We start from the raw sequence: 16,809 nt of genomic DNA, 5'->3' as shown, positions 1-16,809 counted from the left end.
AACTCTAGATGACATTTTTATGTATTATAATGTAACAAGCATTTTCTGTTTCTATAGCAACCATTTACAAAGTCACATCCCCTTCCTCTTCTGAAACAAGCTCTCGCACACCCCTCTAGCACCAATTATATCTAGTGACTGCCTGGTCACATGATCCTCCCCACAGAACTTTGTCATATTAATATGCAAATGCATTCCACTGATTGCAGAATACTCCTCTGCAGCCATTTAGTGAACCCCCGAGCCGAATCTTCGCCGATCGATGACGGGAGAACGGATTGATCGGCAACTTAGCTAATTACTTATAATTGTGTGGATTGTATTAATGCATATATTAAAGGGGGGGGGACCACAGCTTGGACTGCTGCTTTAATATGTGCATCAATACAATCCACAGAATGATAAGTAAATAGCTAAGTTGCCGTTTGATCCGTACTCCTGTCATCGATCGGCGAAGATTCGGCTCCATGGTTCACTAAATGGCTGCCTTGCACCAGAAGATGAGCAAAGATGCAGTTCTGTGAGGAAGATCATGTGAGCAGGCAGTCACTAGATACAATTGGTGCACTGCTAGAGAGAGGGCAGGGCTCAAAAAGGGATGTGCCAGAGCCTGTTTCAGAAGAGGAAAGGGATGTGACTTTGTAAATGGTTGGTATAGAAACAAAAATACTTGTTACTTTATAATACATAAAAAAGGTCATTCAGAGTTTTTTTTTTTTTTTTTAATGCTACAAGTGTTTTCTCAAAACTGATTTTTTTTTTTAAACACGCGTAGGATATTGCTTGGTCTGCAGCTTTAACAGACCTTTTTGGATCTCAGCCAAAATTTAGCAAAAGTTAACCTGTGTGTCATACATATTTCTGCACCAAATTGCCCACTAAAAATAGTTTTGTAACTTAGAAAGTATGTTGTGTGTCATAATTTAGCTTTGTCTGTACGCATGTACTATGTATGCGTAAACTACAAAAAATAATAGTAATAAACTTCATTTTCTCTAATTTTCCTCATCAAATCCTTCTTGATTTTGTTCACACTGCAGGTTCTTGGTTATCTTAATGCCCCCAAAAGTCAAGTTGATTTGAGTTATATGATTGTAGCCCAACTAGTGACGTATAGAGTATTTACAAGAAACGCTGTAAAATGCTAATATTAAAAACTTTATAACTTCAAATTGTCAATAAGATGATTTGTTATCATATGTTTTATTTCCAACATGGAAACCTGATAATGTAACGTGTGTCTTTACCAGATCCCACACAAATGGGAGGACTTAGTATGCTGCTTTTAGCTGGTGAGCATGCCTTGACTGCACACGGGGATCACGCTGTGGTGGCTGCACAAGGAGAAAACTCTATAACTAAGCAAGAGGTGAGCAGTGTGTGTTACATGATACCACTAAAGAGTAGATTCTATCAATTGGAAACAAAATGGATCAAACTGTGAAGACTGACATGAATCTGTGTATACCTGATAACATGTAGGTAGTTTTATCAGACACCATATTCGCTTGTGGCAGAGGTTTAAGTCAATTGAAGAACGAGGTTAGCAGTGAAAAGGGGAGATGTTTTGTAGGTGATAGCATTTTCTTTGATATGCATCATGGATTTTCTAGGTTAAAAATATCCCTTTTTAAAATCCGTAGAATGTGTTTGGACAGAATCAGCAAATAGTGGGGTAATAAATATATGATTAGCGAGGTCCATTCAGTTTACTGCAAGTGGTGCACTTATGTGTGCATCCAGAAACTGGTCGGTTTTCAGTGTTACCTAAACACTTCTAGATTATATATCGTACTGGCTCATTTGATACTTCTTCTGGTTTCGTCAGATATTGGTTCCAATAGAAAGGCAGATTTTCTTTGTTCACTCGAGTTGAAATGGACTGATATGAATATTCCATGTCAGTACCACATAATTCACTATTTTGTATGTGTTTTTAGTGACCCTGTTTGAGAAAATGCTGGATTGAATTAATGAATGTCATCCTTCTACTGTAGCTAGGATAGCCATATCCACCATATATAAGCAGAGGGTCAGGCAGGGTTACAGGAAATGGAGTGTTACCCTGTCTACTTTATTTCATTTTGTTGTAAGCCAATGCAATTTCAAACTGATTTGTCAAGCCACAGGTCTAAGGGAAAAAGGGGTAATTTTAGCAATTAATTTATGATGTAGGCACGGCGACAAAGCAGCAAACAGCAATACATTAGTATTACAGCTAGCTTGAAAACTAAACCAAAAAACACAGGCGAGATCTCCAGAAGATCTTCAAGCAAGTCATAGTAGCACGTATAGGGAATTGTGAGGTGGTTCTTTTCTTTCTGTTGTAGGTTTCTTCAAGCACTTGTCAGTCGAATGAATCGGACTCTTCTCAACCCAGTAAGAAGTCAGCATTATTTGAATTTGCTGAGGTATGAAACTTCATTTGGTGTGTGTGTGTGTGTGTGTGTGTGTGTGTGTGTGTGTACAGACACCAATGAGAAAGGTCTGGGGACTGAGACGTGACCAATAAATATCGAGTTTTCATAGAATAAATGCATCACACTTAAAAAGTGAAACCATTATATATGTTAACTCACCACTCTACCATAATCCAGGAGATTTCACAGCTAAGTGGCGCTTTTCCTTTTTTTTTTTTGGGATGGCAGACCCTTGTAAGTCCAAATAAAGCTATTTTAGAATTTTTCACTAACATGGGTGCCATTTGTTTTTTGATGCTGTCAATTTCATTGCTGCTCTGTATTTTTCCTTCTTCCTTCCGCTACAACGCGGATCCGCTTATAACGCGGCCTGAGTGTGGCTCCCGATTTTAAAACATCTCCAAGTTTATTTTTTTTATTTTTTTTGCGAAATGGCCTCTGCACGAGGACTTACCCGGCATCTGCAGCTCTCTCCTCTCTGCAGCTCTCTCCTCGCATCCACATGCACAGCGCACATCTCCAAGGTTTTTATTTTTATTTTTTATAACATTCAATGCTTTATTGCTAACGGACACAACACAAATAATTTTAGCATACCATGCAGGAATCGAACCCATGAACCTTATAAAATAATAATTTATCATTTATACATTATAATTAAAATAAAAATAATTTTACCATACCATGCAGGAATCACACCCATGACCCGTCATACCCTGGTAGCAATTCTCTAACCCCTACACTGTAGGATTGACTCTATTATCAAACTTATCTGTGCATCACACCAATCCTACGGTGTAGCAGGTAAAGAATCAGTACTAGTGTATGAAGCGTCATGGGTTCGATTCCTGCATGGAATGCTAAAATTATTTGTGTGTCCGTAAGCAATAAAGCATTGATTGTTTTTAAAAAAATCACCTTGGAGATGTGCGCTGCGCATGTGGAAGTAGCCTGATGAAGCAGAGAGAAAGGAGAGAGCTGCAGGTGCCGGGTAAGTCATCGCGCGGTGGCCATTTCGCAATCCTGGTTATAACGCGGTCTCATTATGTGGACCCGAGCACCGCGTTTAACCGTGGTTCAGCTATGTATGTATGTATGTATGTAATGTATGTATCGTGATGTTAACCCTACAATCTTGAAAATTGCAAAGCCTGCAGTACAACCAACTTTACACTGATACCCATTAAGGTTGAAACATGTCTGTGAATGGTTTCTCTGGCTTTGCATCTGATTCCCATGCTGTGCTTTAAAGCTGTGTTAACAGCGAGCATTAGCTTATATGGGCTCCATGTAACAATGGTTTTTCAGACAGAAGGTGACACGGTGTGCTGATTTGAATGTCGTTTCCCAGAATCCCTTGCTGGGTGATATTGGTGAGCACATTCACATGTCTAGGCAGGTCTGCAATCCTGTCTTTCACCATTATCACCCAGCAAGGGATATATATATATATAGTCATGGTATGGAGAATTGCACTCACGTTTTTGTTAGAAGGCAGATGCTTGTCCCATATGCAACATATAGACGTGTGGTAAACAGGGGGATCCTGATAACCAAAGAAGACAGCACACCGCAATGATGATTCAGAATAGTGTATTGTGAAACAGGGCCGCCAACGTTTCGGTCCTCGTAGAGGGACCTTCCTCAGGTCAGTGCAAAACAGACTGACACAAGCACCCATATATACCCCTAATCCCATACATAAAATCACTTGAAAACAATGATGAAAACCCAAATTGCAGTCCCAGGTACAACCCACAACATATTGTAGCCAATAAAACATACTGATACTAGCTAGCACCAATGAAATCACAACATCTAAAACCTTACAGGAATGGTCACATAATATACCTCGGTCGTCCATGTAGTGACGTCTCTGGGCAACCCGATCGCGTGTATGGCAACCAAAAAGAACACACAACAGTTGGTGCATAATGTTTATATACAGGGGCCATGCATGCACTTCTGCATCTTGTTATAGACATCTAAGATAAAAGGAGAAGGTACGCGCTATGGTAAACACGATCGTGCTGTATTTAACAGCCTAACAGACTCACCTCTCTGTCCGCGCATGCGCTGCTGTATTGTGCCAATGGCAACCCGACAGCGTCCTTAGCGATGAATGGAGGGTTGCGCACGCAGTCTATCTCGCTCTGTGAGACCGCGCATGCGCTACTAACCCCTAACAACCCGAACGCATCTCTGTCAATGAGGGGAGGGGTGCGCACGCGATCTATCTCACTCTCTAAGATCGTGCATGCGCTACTGACCCCTACCAACCCGACAGCGTCCGTGGTACCAGGGGAAGGGTGCGCACGCAATCAGTATCACTATCAGATCGCGCATGCATTGCTGAACCTGTAACAACTATCGCTTTAGGGAATTTGCCACAAAGGTAATAACTATTACAGGTAATGCAATAATGTGCACATTACTGAATTATTATAAAGTAATGCACCACAACCATCGCAGTGTCCACTGCCCACTAAACGGGTATCTATATGTAAATAAATAAAGGGCAATAATGTCTCTAATAGTACATGAAACCATACTTATTAAATACTAACAACATGACCATGCACTTTTACACATGCTAGCTATGCTTAATACAAGCAATTACACTAAAAGCACACTGAATAAAAAGTGTAAACATGATACGTACATAACCTTAAAAGACAAAGTTATCTCTAAACAATGGATATCATAACGCTCAGTATTAACTTCATGCCAGCCTATATAGTGTGCTGCTGATAGATGTCAAACCTAGGTCACCGAGTGATGAAAGACACCAAAGTGTAGAGAAAGTGAACATAATAAAACATACAGGGAAAGGGAAATGGAAAGAACTACACAGCACTGTGGAATTCATACGCAGTGAAAAACTGAAAAATATTAATAAACAGTTTTACAAAAAACAGCTCAACTTTAAATCCTCATTGAGTCCATAAGGTGAGATGGTCTTGAGCTCATAAATTAATCTTGCTTCCTGTTACAAAAGTATCTTATTCCTATCACCACCGCTTGGCGGCGGCGGCTGCACTTGGAGGATGGGCATACAGTGCATAGTGGCCAAAGAGTGACGCATTTCTTTAAAATGTCTAGCAACCGGCAGATATTTAAGCTCAGTGTGTTGTCATCCGTGCTATTCAATGCCTTTCTGATAGTAGAACGATGGATCGCGATTCTTTCTTTTAACATACGTGTGGTTTTGCCCACGTAGTGAAGGCCGCAAGGGCATTTGATCATGTAAACAACAAAGCGCGACTCGCAGTTAAGAAAATGTTTGATCCTGATTTGAGCCCCACTGTGAGGGTGGGAGTAACTGGAACCCGTTTGCATAAAGCCACAATTGGTACATCCATGGAATCGGTATGACCCAGGTTTTCTATTAAGCCAGGTTTTAGCAAGTGCATACTTGTCGACCGGGTCCGTTTGCGTCAGCATATCACCCAAGTTCCGACCCCGTTTATAACAGAATAAAGGGGGATCCTTGCAGATTTTTCCAATTTTGTTATCATTGGATAAGATATGCCAGTTTTTGTGTACGCTACGTTTGATGCGATTGGACGCGGTGCAAAAAGTACTGACAAAATGACATCGTACTTGCATAGGTTTATTGTCATTTGGTTGTAACAAAACTTCTCTGTCAAGGCTTCTTGCTTTATTTAGGGCATCTTCAATGTCTTTATGATCATAGCCCCTATCCCGAAAACGTTTGGCCATGTCCAAAAGTGCAGGTTCCAACTCATCTGGATTTGAAATAATCCTCTTCACTCTGAGAAATTGGGAAAAAGGAAGTCCCTTCTTGAGTGGTGCTGGGTGGTGGCTGGTAGCGTACAATAGTGTATTTCTGTCCGTATCTTTATGATAAAGTCTGGTAGCCAGGCCACTTTCGGCCCTGTACACAATGGTGTCCAAAAAAGAAATCTCGGTGTAACTGAATTGTGCTGTAAATCTGATTGTAGATGGAATTTGATTCAAATTTTCAATAAATTCTAAGAGCGCAGACTCTGGCCCGTCCCATATTAGACAAAGCTCAGTGCACATCCAGAAAAACCTATATACGGTACAGTGTCTAAATATACATGTATAAATAACTAATAAATAAAATGGTCTTTTAGTTTAACATTTTGGCCAAATTGTTGTAAGCCCTTGAGCCAACTGCACGGCAGACCACGTTTCAAGGGTCCCTACACTAATATAGATTCTTAATAACCTGTGCATTGCCAGGAAGAATGATTTATAATAAATCTGTCAAAATTAGTTGCAAAAGTTCTAAGTCTGATTGAAGCTCTTATTAACCTGTACATTACCAGGAAAAGCACTCTGTAATAAATTTGCCACAATCACACTGTAAGCAAGCAAGTTCCCCTGAGAGTGGGAGATGCCATGGAGTGAGCTTTAACCATTTAAATGTGGGAGGGAGTGAGCTTCAATTAGGTAGGAGGTTGCCACCCTCCAATCAGCTAAGACTAGCTGAACAAGAATTACAAAACATATAGAACACCTACAAGCTCATATTGAACCCCCAAAATAACCACAACATATATATAAGCATATAAGTTTCACAGAGGAGTGCTACTGAGCATGGCAATATATATATTTAAAACCAGAGACATAACATAAAACACAGACAAAGCTCAGTGCACATCCAGAAAAACCTATATACGGTACAGTGCCTAAATATACATGTATAAATAACTAATAAATAAAATGGTCTTTTAGTTTAACATGTTGGCCAAATTGTTGTAAGCCCTTGAGCCAACTGAACGGCAGACCACGTTTCAAGGGTCCCTAGCACTAATATAGATTCTTAATAACCTGTGCATTGCCAGGAAGAATGACTTATAATAAATCTGTCAAAATTAGTTGCAAAAGTTCTAAGTCTGATTGAAGCTTTTATTAACCTGTACATTACCAGGAAAAGCACTCTGTAATAGATTTGTCACAATCACACGGTAAGCACGCACTGTGCCGTATATAGGTTTTTCTGGATGTGCACTAAGCTTCGTCTGTGTTTTATGTTATGTCTCTGGTTTTAAATATATATATTGCCATGCTCAGTAGCACTCCTCTGTGAAACTTATATGCTTATATATATGTTGTGGTTATTTTGGGGGTTCAATATGAGCTTGTAGGTGTTCTGTATGTTCCTCTCCCATATTAGAAAGATATCATCTATGTATCGTAGATATTTCTTGATACATCCTGCATGTGGAGCATCATGTAAAATATGGGTATTTTCGTATATGTCCATATATAAATTAGCATATGCAGGGGCCATGTTAGACCCCATTGCGGTACCACTGAGCTGCAAAAACGTGTTTCTCTCGAATCTAAAGTAGTTTTTATTTAGGATGATTTCCATAAGCAACAGTAAAAATTCCACCTGTGTTTCACAATACACTATTCTGAATCATCATTGCGGTGTGCTGTCTTCTTTGGTTATCAGGATCCCCCTGGTTACCACATATATATATATATATAGTGGTCGACAATCACCAAAAAAATCTACTCGCCACCTAGTACCACACGTGTGCTGGTTGGACCAATAGGAGCTCGCCACGATGTTAAATCCACTCACCCGGGGCGTGCAAATGTATAGGTTTGTCGAACACTATATATATATAAAAGAAAGCGACCAATCCTAGTGCAATATGTCTAAAAAGTAACATTTAATATCTCATAGAAAAGTCCAACAATTTAAAACTCACAAACAACGAAAATAAGAGAACATATTATGGGATATACTCATGCACCAGCAGGAACACCTCCCTGGTGTTCACAAGAGCCAACCCACCCAATTTGTGAGACAGCGCTGCCCACAGTAACTGAAAGTGTTGTAGTTGGTGAACGTTGTGAGGTACCTGCCCAGGTGCTACAGCACCTGGGTATGGCCAAAAAGCAAAAGGGATCCACTGATCCAGCGACGTCGATGTCAGCGAAGCCTCCGCCTCTGCGTGGGGTGAACTCTGGTAGGAGGGTCTCACCTTTGATAGTCTGATGGTGGTCCTGCCCCAGACCACAGTCCGCAAATCGCTGTGCGGCGTCTTCAAATGGCACTATACACTAACTGTATACAGCTGCAGGGGAAATGTCCCTAGCTATGAGTTTCACTGTAGCAGCCACAATCTGATTACGTGAGTGGGGCCTATCTTGGACGTAAAGGGTTAATCTGGCCTAGTCTGGATGCCACTGGCACCCAGACACTACCTTCCCCTGAGGCTACTGGGACTTGTAGTTCCCCTGGTTTTTCCTCTTGCCTGTTGCTCTTCTATTTCTCACACACTTGCTAATAATGATAATAATTTTTTTTTTTAAGGTTTCTTCCAGCACAGCACATTCTGATGTCCCGACACCCACTAAGCAATGTGAGAAGTCAGCACTGTTTCAGTTTGCTGAGGTACGGAACAAGAATAAGTAAAAATTATAGAGGGTACTGTACTGTAGGTTATAACAGAATGTCACAGCATGACGACTAATATTTGAGACAGAAATAACCTATGACAAAACATTGCAAATTACTGTAATATTCTAGAATAACATGATTTCCGACATTTATTACAAATTCTCAGAAGAAAAATTAAAATAGAATGATTCAGGATTCAGTCACAGTAAATGTGTGAAATGAGCAGGAGTGTTACAAATTGCATGGCCGAATATAATTTGCACAGACTTTAAAAAAATCAGTGCTACAATCCATTTGATGTTTGTTTTTTTAAATACTACAGTTATTAACTTTGTTAGACATGAGTTAGGTATTTTGTAAATACAATTGTAAACAGTATTGTAGTACAGGTGTCATATAATGATCGCAGAGCTCTCAGGAACAGAACAGGGCTGAAAATCCACTCGCTGTCAGAAATCTTTAAGAATCCCTCATAGCATTTATGAAGCAAAGGTGGACACTCACGCATCAAGTTTCTTAACAATTTCAAAAGGAAGCTGTCTCTAGGTAAAAAAGGATTCATGTTTGAAGTGTGTGACAGACTTGAATGCCAGCCTTGTTTATAGTCCATATGATGTTGCCAGTGGAACACAAAAAAATACATTATGGGCATTCAGGTTAGCACACCCCATTATAATATTCTACACTGATACACTAAGGTTAGCACACCCCATTATAATAGTATACACTGATACACTCAGGCTAGCACACCCCATTATAATATTATACACTGATACACTCAGGCTAGCACACCCCATTATAATATTATACACTGATACACTCAGACTAGCACACCCCATTATAATATTATACAATGATACACTCAGACTAGCACACCCCATTATAATATTATACAATGATACACTCAGACTAGCACAACCCATTATAATATTATACACTGATACACTCAGGCTAGCACACCCCATTATAATATTATACACTGATACACTCAGACTAGCACACCCCATTATAATATTATACACAGATACACTCAGGCTAGCACACCCCATTATAATATTATACACTGATACACTCAGACTAGCACACCCCATTTTAATATTATACACTGATACTGTACACCCAGGCTAGCACACCCCATTATAATATTATACAATGATACACTCAGACTAGCACACCCCATTATAATATTATACACTGATACACTGAGGCTAGCACACCCCAATTATAATATTATACACTGATACACTCAGGCTAGCACACCCCATTATAATATTATACACTGATACACTCAGACTAGCACATCCCATTATAATATTATACACTGATACACTCAGACTAGCACACCCCATTATAATATTCTACAATGATACTCAGGCTAGCACACCCCATTATAATATTCTACACTGATACACTCAGGCTAGGTCACCCCATTATAATATTATACAATGATACACTCAGGCTAGCACACCCCATTATAATATTATACACTGATACACTCAGGCTAGCACACCCCATTATAATATTATATAATGATACTCAGGCTAGCACACCCCATTATAATGTTATACACTGATACACTCAGGCTAGCACACCCCATTATAATATTATACAATGATACACTCAGGCTAGCACACCCCATTATAATATTATACACTGATACACTCAGGCTAGCACACCCCATTATAATATTATACAATGATACTCAGGCTAGCACACCCCATTATAATATTATACACTGATACACTCAGGCTAGCACACCCCATTATAATATTATACACTGATACACTCAGGCTAGCACACCCCATTATAATATTATACAATGATACTCAGGCTAGCACACCCCATTATAATATTATACACTGATACACTCAGGCTAGCACACCCCATTATAATATTATACAATGATACTCAGGCTAGCACACCCCATTATAATATTATACACTGATACACTCAGGCTAGCACACCCCATTATAATATTATACAATGATACACTCAGACTAGCACACCCCATTATAATATTATACAATGATACTCAGGCTAGCACACCCCATTATAATATTATACACTGATACACTCAGGCTAGCACACCCCATTATAATATTATACACTGATACACTCAGGCTAGCACACCCCATTATAATATTATACAATGATACTCAGGCTAGCACACCCCATTATAATATTCTTCCAAACAATTCCTAACTGCTTCTATAACCACTTCCCAGATAGCTCTTTGAAGCGTTGGAGCAAAGCCCCTTAATACATTTTCGTAAAGGTTCTCAAAAGGAAATGAATTCTATGCGGGTCATTCATTAAAATGTGAAGGCGTCAATCGGGGCACCGAAAGGAGTTTGCATATTATGTTGCCTATCATGTTAATATCAAACATAGCAGTCTTGTATTGTATACCCGATTATCTATATTTCCCTACAGGTAATAATGTGCAAAAGCAAAGAACAAGTGCATACATTGTGCACTACTTTTGTTTTTATGATTTAACTCTCAAATAGGGTTTTGTGAAGATTGAAAAACCTGCTTCTTGTACTCGGCAGCTACAGGAGTTTCATGGACTTCATATGATACATTCTACATTTGTTTTAATTACCAATCATGTGCACTTTGCTTGGATTGGGCACAGTATGCAGATGTAGCAGCCGTTATTGCTCTCCCTGGTGCGTTGCAGCGAGATACACACACAAAGCAGGAGGGGAGCAGACACCAGTGTAAAGTAATACAGTAGCTCACGCCAGCAGATACAATAACGCCTGCTACATACTGTATGTACAGTATACAGAAACAAACTGCACACAGCTGCAAATGATGGGTGTTCTGTATGTAATCTCTGGCACTGTTTATGTTAGAAGAATAACAGAAGGTATTTTAATATCATTGTCTTTTTGTTTACTCATAGATATCTTCAAATACTTCACAGATTAACAGCCCTGAACCTTCAAAATGCTGTGGGAAATCAGAACTTTTCCACTTAGCAGAGGTAATATAGCAGTGCAAAGATTACAGTTCATTATATATATTGGAGTATATACAACAGTCCATGGAGGCTTAAATAAATAACGGCCTCCCTACCACCGTCATGAGAAAATATAAATGGTATAACTGTCTTGGATCTAACATTGGCTTTCGATGACCTTTGCATAATAGTAACATAATAATTTAGGTGGATAAGGACATACTGTATGTCCATCAATCTCAACTGTTCCTAAATTCTCATGTTCTGGAACCATAAGCAAAGATAAATGAATATATATCTAAAGTACAATAAATAATTCAGCTTTAAATAAAGCCTTTTGGTAGAAAATGCATGTATCCACCCCCAGCCTCAATGCTAATAAATTCACAAAACACGTTACCGTATGGAGTATCTTGAAAAATGGGGCAGAACATAAAAAAAAAGTGCAAGAACTCTGTTCCCCTGGGTTTCCCCTCCAAAAAATAGTCCTGATTGTATTTACCAAAGAAACTCTTACAAATACCCCAGTGCATCATTTGCCAAGTACGTTTCGTAAACGAAAACTGAAATCCTTCCTGACTCCAGCAAATGGCAGTCACATTGCTCACTGGTTCAATGCTCTGCCTGTCACATTGCTGGCATATCCTTGTATACTGTACATGTCTTTTTAAAACGATATTCATTGATGTATTAGCTAAAACCTACTGTATGTACTAAAGTTTTATTTTAAAAATTGAACTGTTAGTTTAAACTAAAAATTACATTTTTTTTTTTTTTTTTTTACCAATTTATACATACAGTATATAGATTTATAAGTAGTATACACCTAATTTTGTGAATGAGAAATGTAATGCCATGGTTTTTAAGGCTTTCACATTTTTTTCCAGCATCTGGGCCTAGGGTGTTACTGGTATCTTTTTGGGTAGATCCATTCAATCTTGGTCAGTTTTATAGAAAGAGAGGATTTTGCTTATGTTGCAGTTCTGTAGATATGTACTGGTTCTTTTACTTCTAATGTATTCAGAACTGTATCTACATGTCATTTGCTCTTCACAGTGTATGTACTTTATTATATTTAGTACTGCTGTAGCTCTGCTAAAGGTTAATCTATCATTGTGGCAAAAGTGCAGCAATATTTGAGTTAACACTGCTCCACAGTCCCTGACCCGAAAAATAACCCATTAGTATTAGGCCTGCACCTCAGCACTTTTACACATTGCATTTTATAAAATGTTCTCACCAATAAAAAGTCAGGTCATACCAGTATCTCCATCCTGTTTAACGATCCCGCATCAAGCAGTCCAATAGTAATCTGCGACAGGTGATGTCTCGGCTTCCTATTGGCCTGCGTGACGCAGGACTTTATACCGCCATATTGCGTGACCAGCCAGGGCTGCTACTGACAGCATCTACGAAGGTAAGTATCATAGGGAACGGGATCCCCAGCGCGGAAATGCAGCTTTAGTGAAAAGTACTTGAAAAGACATAAAAAATTTTTTAGTCATAATCTGATTTGTGTGCATTGGCTGTTGCTGCTCTTATAAGTGTGATGTCATAGTATATCATTGTACAAGCACTGCGTGTCAGCGTGGTCATGTTTTCTATCACTTGACTTTGATGGGTCCATGCATGTCAGTGGTCCATTTGATCAATAATAAAAGATCTGCCTTATTTGCATCTTATTAGCAACATGTTAACACCTCTCACTAATTGTTTCATTTGAATGACTGACTGACATGTTTGTTGGTTTGGAGTGTAGATTTCCTCCAGCTCATCACATTCCGACTCATCATCTGCATCAGCAAAGCAGTGTGGGACATCAGCATTGTTTCAACTTGCAGAGGTAACAACTTGAATGCTTCATTGTTCTTCCTTTTCTACAAGTATCACAGTAGGGTAACTATTCCATCTGGAAAGGCTTTGTTAGAACAAGATTCCCGATGTTTTACAGTACTGTAAAGATGCAGCCACCAGTATCCGATCACTTGCCTGGGTAAAAACTAAGGCATCTCACAGTAAATGCCTCAACATTTCTGTGAGATTCCTAATGGCCCATCGGATTAACATAGCAGAGGTCCCTGCAGTCCCGTTCAGTTTGAATGGACTGCAGGGAACCCCCGCTGTCTTAATCCGATGGGCCATTAGGAATCTCACAGAAATGTTGAGGCATTTACAGTGTGATTGCCCCAGATTTTCCAGGGCAAGTGATCTAATACTGGTGGCTGCATCTGTATATAGCATCCTCTAAAAATGTAAAATGTTTCTCCATCACTGTTATGATGTTCGGTTGATCAAGAAAATAATATCATGATAGTGATAAGATTTGTATGGTCTACTGATGCTTTCATATGCAACAGATGAGGATCACATATTTCCGTCGTTCAGACCTGTAGAAGACATGCTACGATTTGTTATATTTTTAACAAGAAACTAGTTTCTGCAGCAAGAAAGCACCATCTCCCATCACTCTTCCTGCCAAAAGTGTGTTGAAGTAACATACATTTTTTGCCACAAATATTGGTTTTGCTTTTTTTGTTTACTTGTTGGTTGAAGGATCAGGGGAAATGCACTGTACTTCTTCACAGAAAGAGTGGTGAATTTATAGAAAAGCCTTTCTAGAAACAGTAGAGGCTAATACAGGAAGTACATTTAAAACTGCTTGGGATGTACACAAGGTTGCCTTAAATATGAAGGCTGGACACAGAGCTAATTGAGTCTTATCTGCCGTCAATAGCTATGCTTCTCAGTTGGATGATATTGAGCTAATGGTGGTGATATGTTTAATAGGTAAATGTAGATGATTGGAACCTTTAAAATGACTGAATAGTGTACAATCATGTTTTTAATTGTTTTAAACTTTCAATGTGAAGCTCAAAATGATGCTTGCAGGGAAAATATACATTAATTGGGGAACATCAAATATTTATATCTTGAATTAAGCAAGAGGTTAAAATGTCAAGTTACAGAACCACAACTGTCAATGCCTAAACATCATCCAAAGTATGTTTTGTACTTTATTTTTAGATGTGTGTGGCAACGGAGGCTGTGAAGATAGAAATATCAGGGAATGTCAATACAAAGGATTTGGTAAGGATAGAAAAGCCAATTTGCTTGAAGGAGGTGGAGACTGAAGAGTCAGATGAAGACATCATTTGTAGCAGCCTGCAAGATTCTTCACATGTCTGTGAGAAAGCAGAAGTCCGTCATAGTACAAATAAAAAGCACAGGTCACAGTCCCCAGAGCCTTTTGATGCTGAATTTTTAGGGCTGATCAAACAAGAAAAAATTAAAAAGAAAAAGAAAAAAAACAAAATGGACCATGAGGATGGTGTGAAAACGTCTCCGAAGAAGACCTGTAAAAAAAGGCAGTCATCAGAGTCAGACATTGAAAGTGTCATGTACACTATTGAAGCTGTCGCAAAGGGTGACTGGGGTGCTGAGAACACTTCAGTTTCGCCAAGCAAAAAAGTCCGCCCTTGTGCTAGCCCGAAACATAACTTTTCAGACTTAAAGGCAACCAAGAAGAAAGTGAAATCAAAAGAAAAGAAAGTGTTAAAGGATAAACCCTCAGAGACCAAAGAGGAAAAGGTGCCAGAACCCATAATTTTTGCACCTATCAAGGACGTACCTACTGAGGTGCCTGAAAGTATAAAATCAGAGCCACTATCTCCCACAGAGGAGGTGCCTCCCTTCTGCTTACCAGAACTGCTCAAAGTGGAGGACTGCGACAGTAATAAAAAGACAGAGGCCTGCGGGTCGAGGAAGTCGGAAAGATCGTGCAAAGGTGCTCTTTATAAAACATTGGTGTCTGAAGGCATGCTGACATCTCTGCGCGCCAATGTTGACAGAGGTAAGTGAGATTGAAAGTAGGGAAAGTTCTTATTACAAGATGCAATTGTGTGGGCTACTTGTGTTATTTTTCTGTACATAGAGAACAGCTTCCATAGCTGGGAGCCCATCCATGCCCATCCATGCATTGAGTTGTTTCTGTTGTTGACTGCTTTATCTCCGCTGCCTCACAGACATTTACTTTTTCCCCCCACCTCCAACTCTCTCAAATCAATCCCAGTTCCACATGTCTCCCTCGCTACTTCAATCGCCTTCAGACTGCAGCCTCCAGAACCACCTCCTTCTAACCTCCCCTTCCTACCACCAAAGAGACATAAGGAGATACATGACTTACCCACTCCTCCTTTTCCTATTTCTTCTACTGTTCTGTTGTCACAGCTCCTCAAATTCTTTCCGCACTTACTGCTGCGGCCGAGTTTATTCGAGCATTTGCCCGTTCTCGGCCGCAGCAGTAGCCTGGCGCGCGCCGGAGGGTGACGGGCGCGCGCCGAAGCAGCGGAAGAGCGCCCTCCGATCGGGGCGCTCTCCCTCCCGCTGCCGGGTCCCCCGGAACCCCCTGCCGCCGTCCCCCACATCGCGGGACACCAGGGCTCCCTCGGGGAGCCCTGGACGCGCGTGCAGGGGGCGCACGCTTCCGATGACGCCGAGGGGCAGCCACTAGCAAGCCGGGAAATCTCCCGGCTTGCGGATCTGGCCGCAGTGCAATAAACTGTGTCGCCAGTGTACATACCAATCCTCATGTGCTACCTTCAAGCCTCCTAAATCATCCTCCTCCTTTCACCACCAACCCATCCAACTTCATCCACACACCCTGCTTCCCGTCCCTCCCTTTCTCCTGTTCTCTGTAGAATGCCTGCTCTAGTAAGTTTAAAGCAGTACATGGCTTCTCCCTCTGCAACACCTTGCAATCACAGAGACAGGGTTCACCCCTTCTGACATTGCTTTCCCTAATGCTCTATCATTTGGGGGCCTTTCCATTAACCATAACCCCACACCAGGCAACAGACAAGTCACTCTGGCTCTCTCCTTAAAGCAAATTTTAAGCCATACCGCTCCACCCATCCCTCTCATTGTCATCCTTCAAAGGTCACAAGATCCATCCCTTTTCTCCTTTCTCCCTCCATGTTGCTGTCATTTACTGCCTCCCTGGGCCAGCCACCTAG

General features: G+C 40.3%; 1 protein-coding gene across 8 annotated transcripts in view; it reads left to right on the top strand.

Annotated features, from left to right (window-relative positions):
- BBX (BBX high mobility group box domain containing) overlaps positions 1–16,809 on the top strand; it is a 164,150-nt gene that overhangs the window by 117,142 nt on the left and 30,199 nt on the right. For all 8 annotated transcript variants that reach the window (XM_075590084.1, XM_075590087.1, XM_075590085.1 and 5 more), the window contains 6 exons: positions 1,251–1,369; positions 2,331–2,411; positions 8,743–8,823; positions 11,741–11,821; positions 13,557–13,640; positions 14,822–15,647. In XM_075590084.1, the coding sequence (XP_075446199.1) occupies positions 1,251–1,369; positions 2,331–2,411; positions 8,743–8,823; positions 11,741–11,821; positions 13,557–13,640; positions 14,822–15,647 (1,272 nt within the window). The remainder of the gene's footprint in view (positions 1–1,250; positions 1,370–2,330; positions 2,412–8,742; positions 8,824–11,740; positions 11,822–13,556; positions 13,641–14,821; positions 15,648–16,809) is intronic.

This window comes from Ascaphus truei, chromosome 3 (assembly GCF_040206685.1).
Source record: "Ascaphus truei isolate aAscTru1 chromosome 3, aAscTru1.hap1, whole genome shotgun sequence".
Lineage (NCBI taxonomy): Eukaryota > Metazoa > Chordata > Amphibia > Anura > Ascaphidae > Ascaphus > Ascaphus truei.
This window is presented reverse-complemented; position numbering and strand designations above follow the sequence as displayed.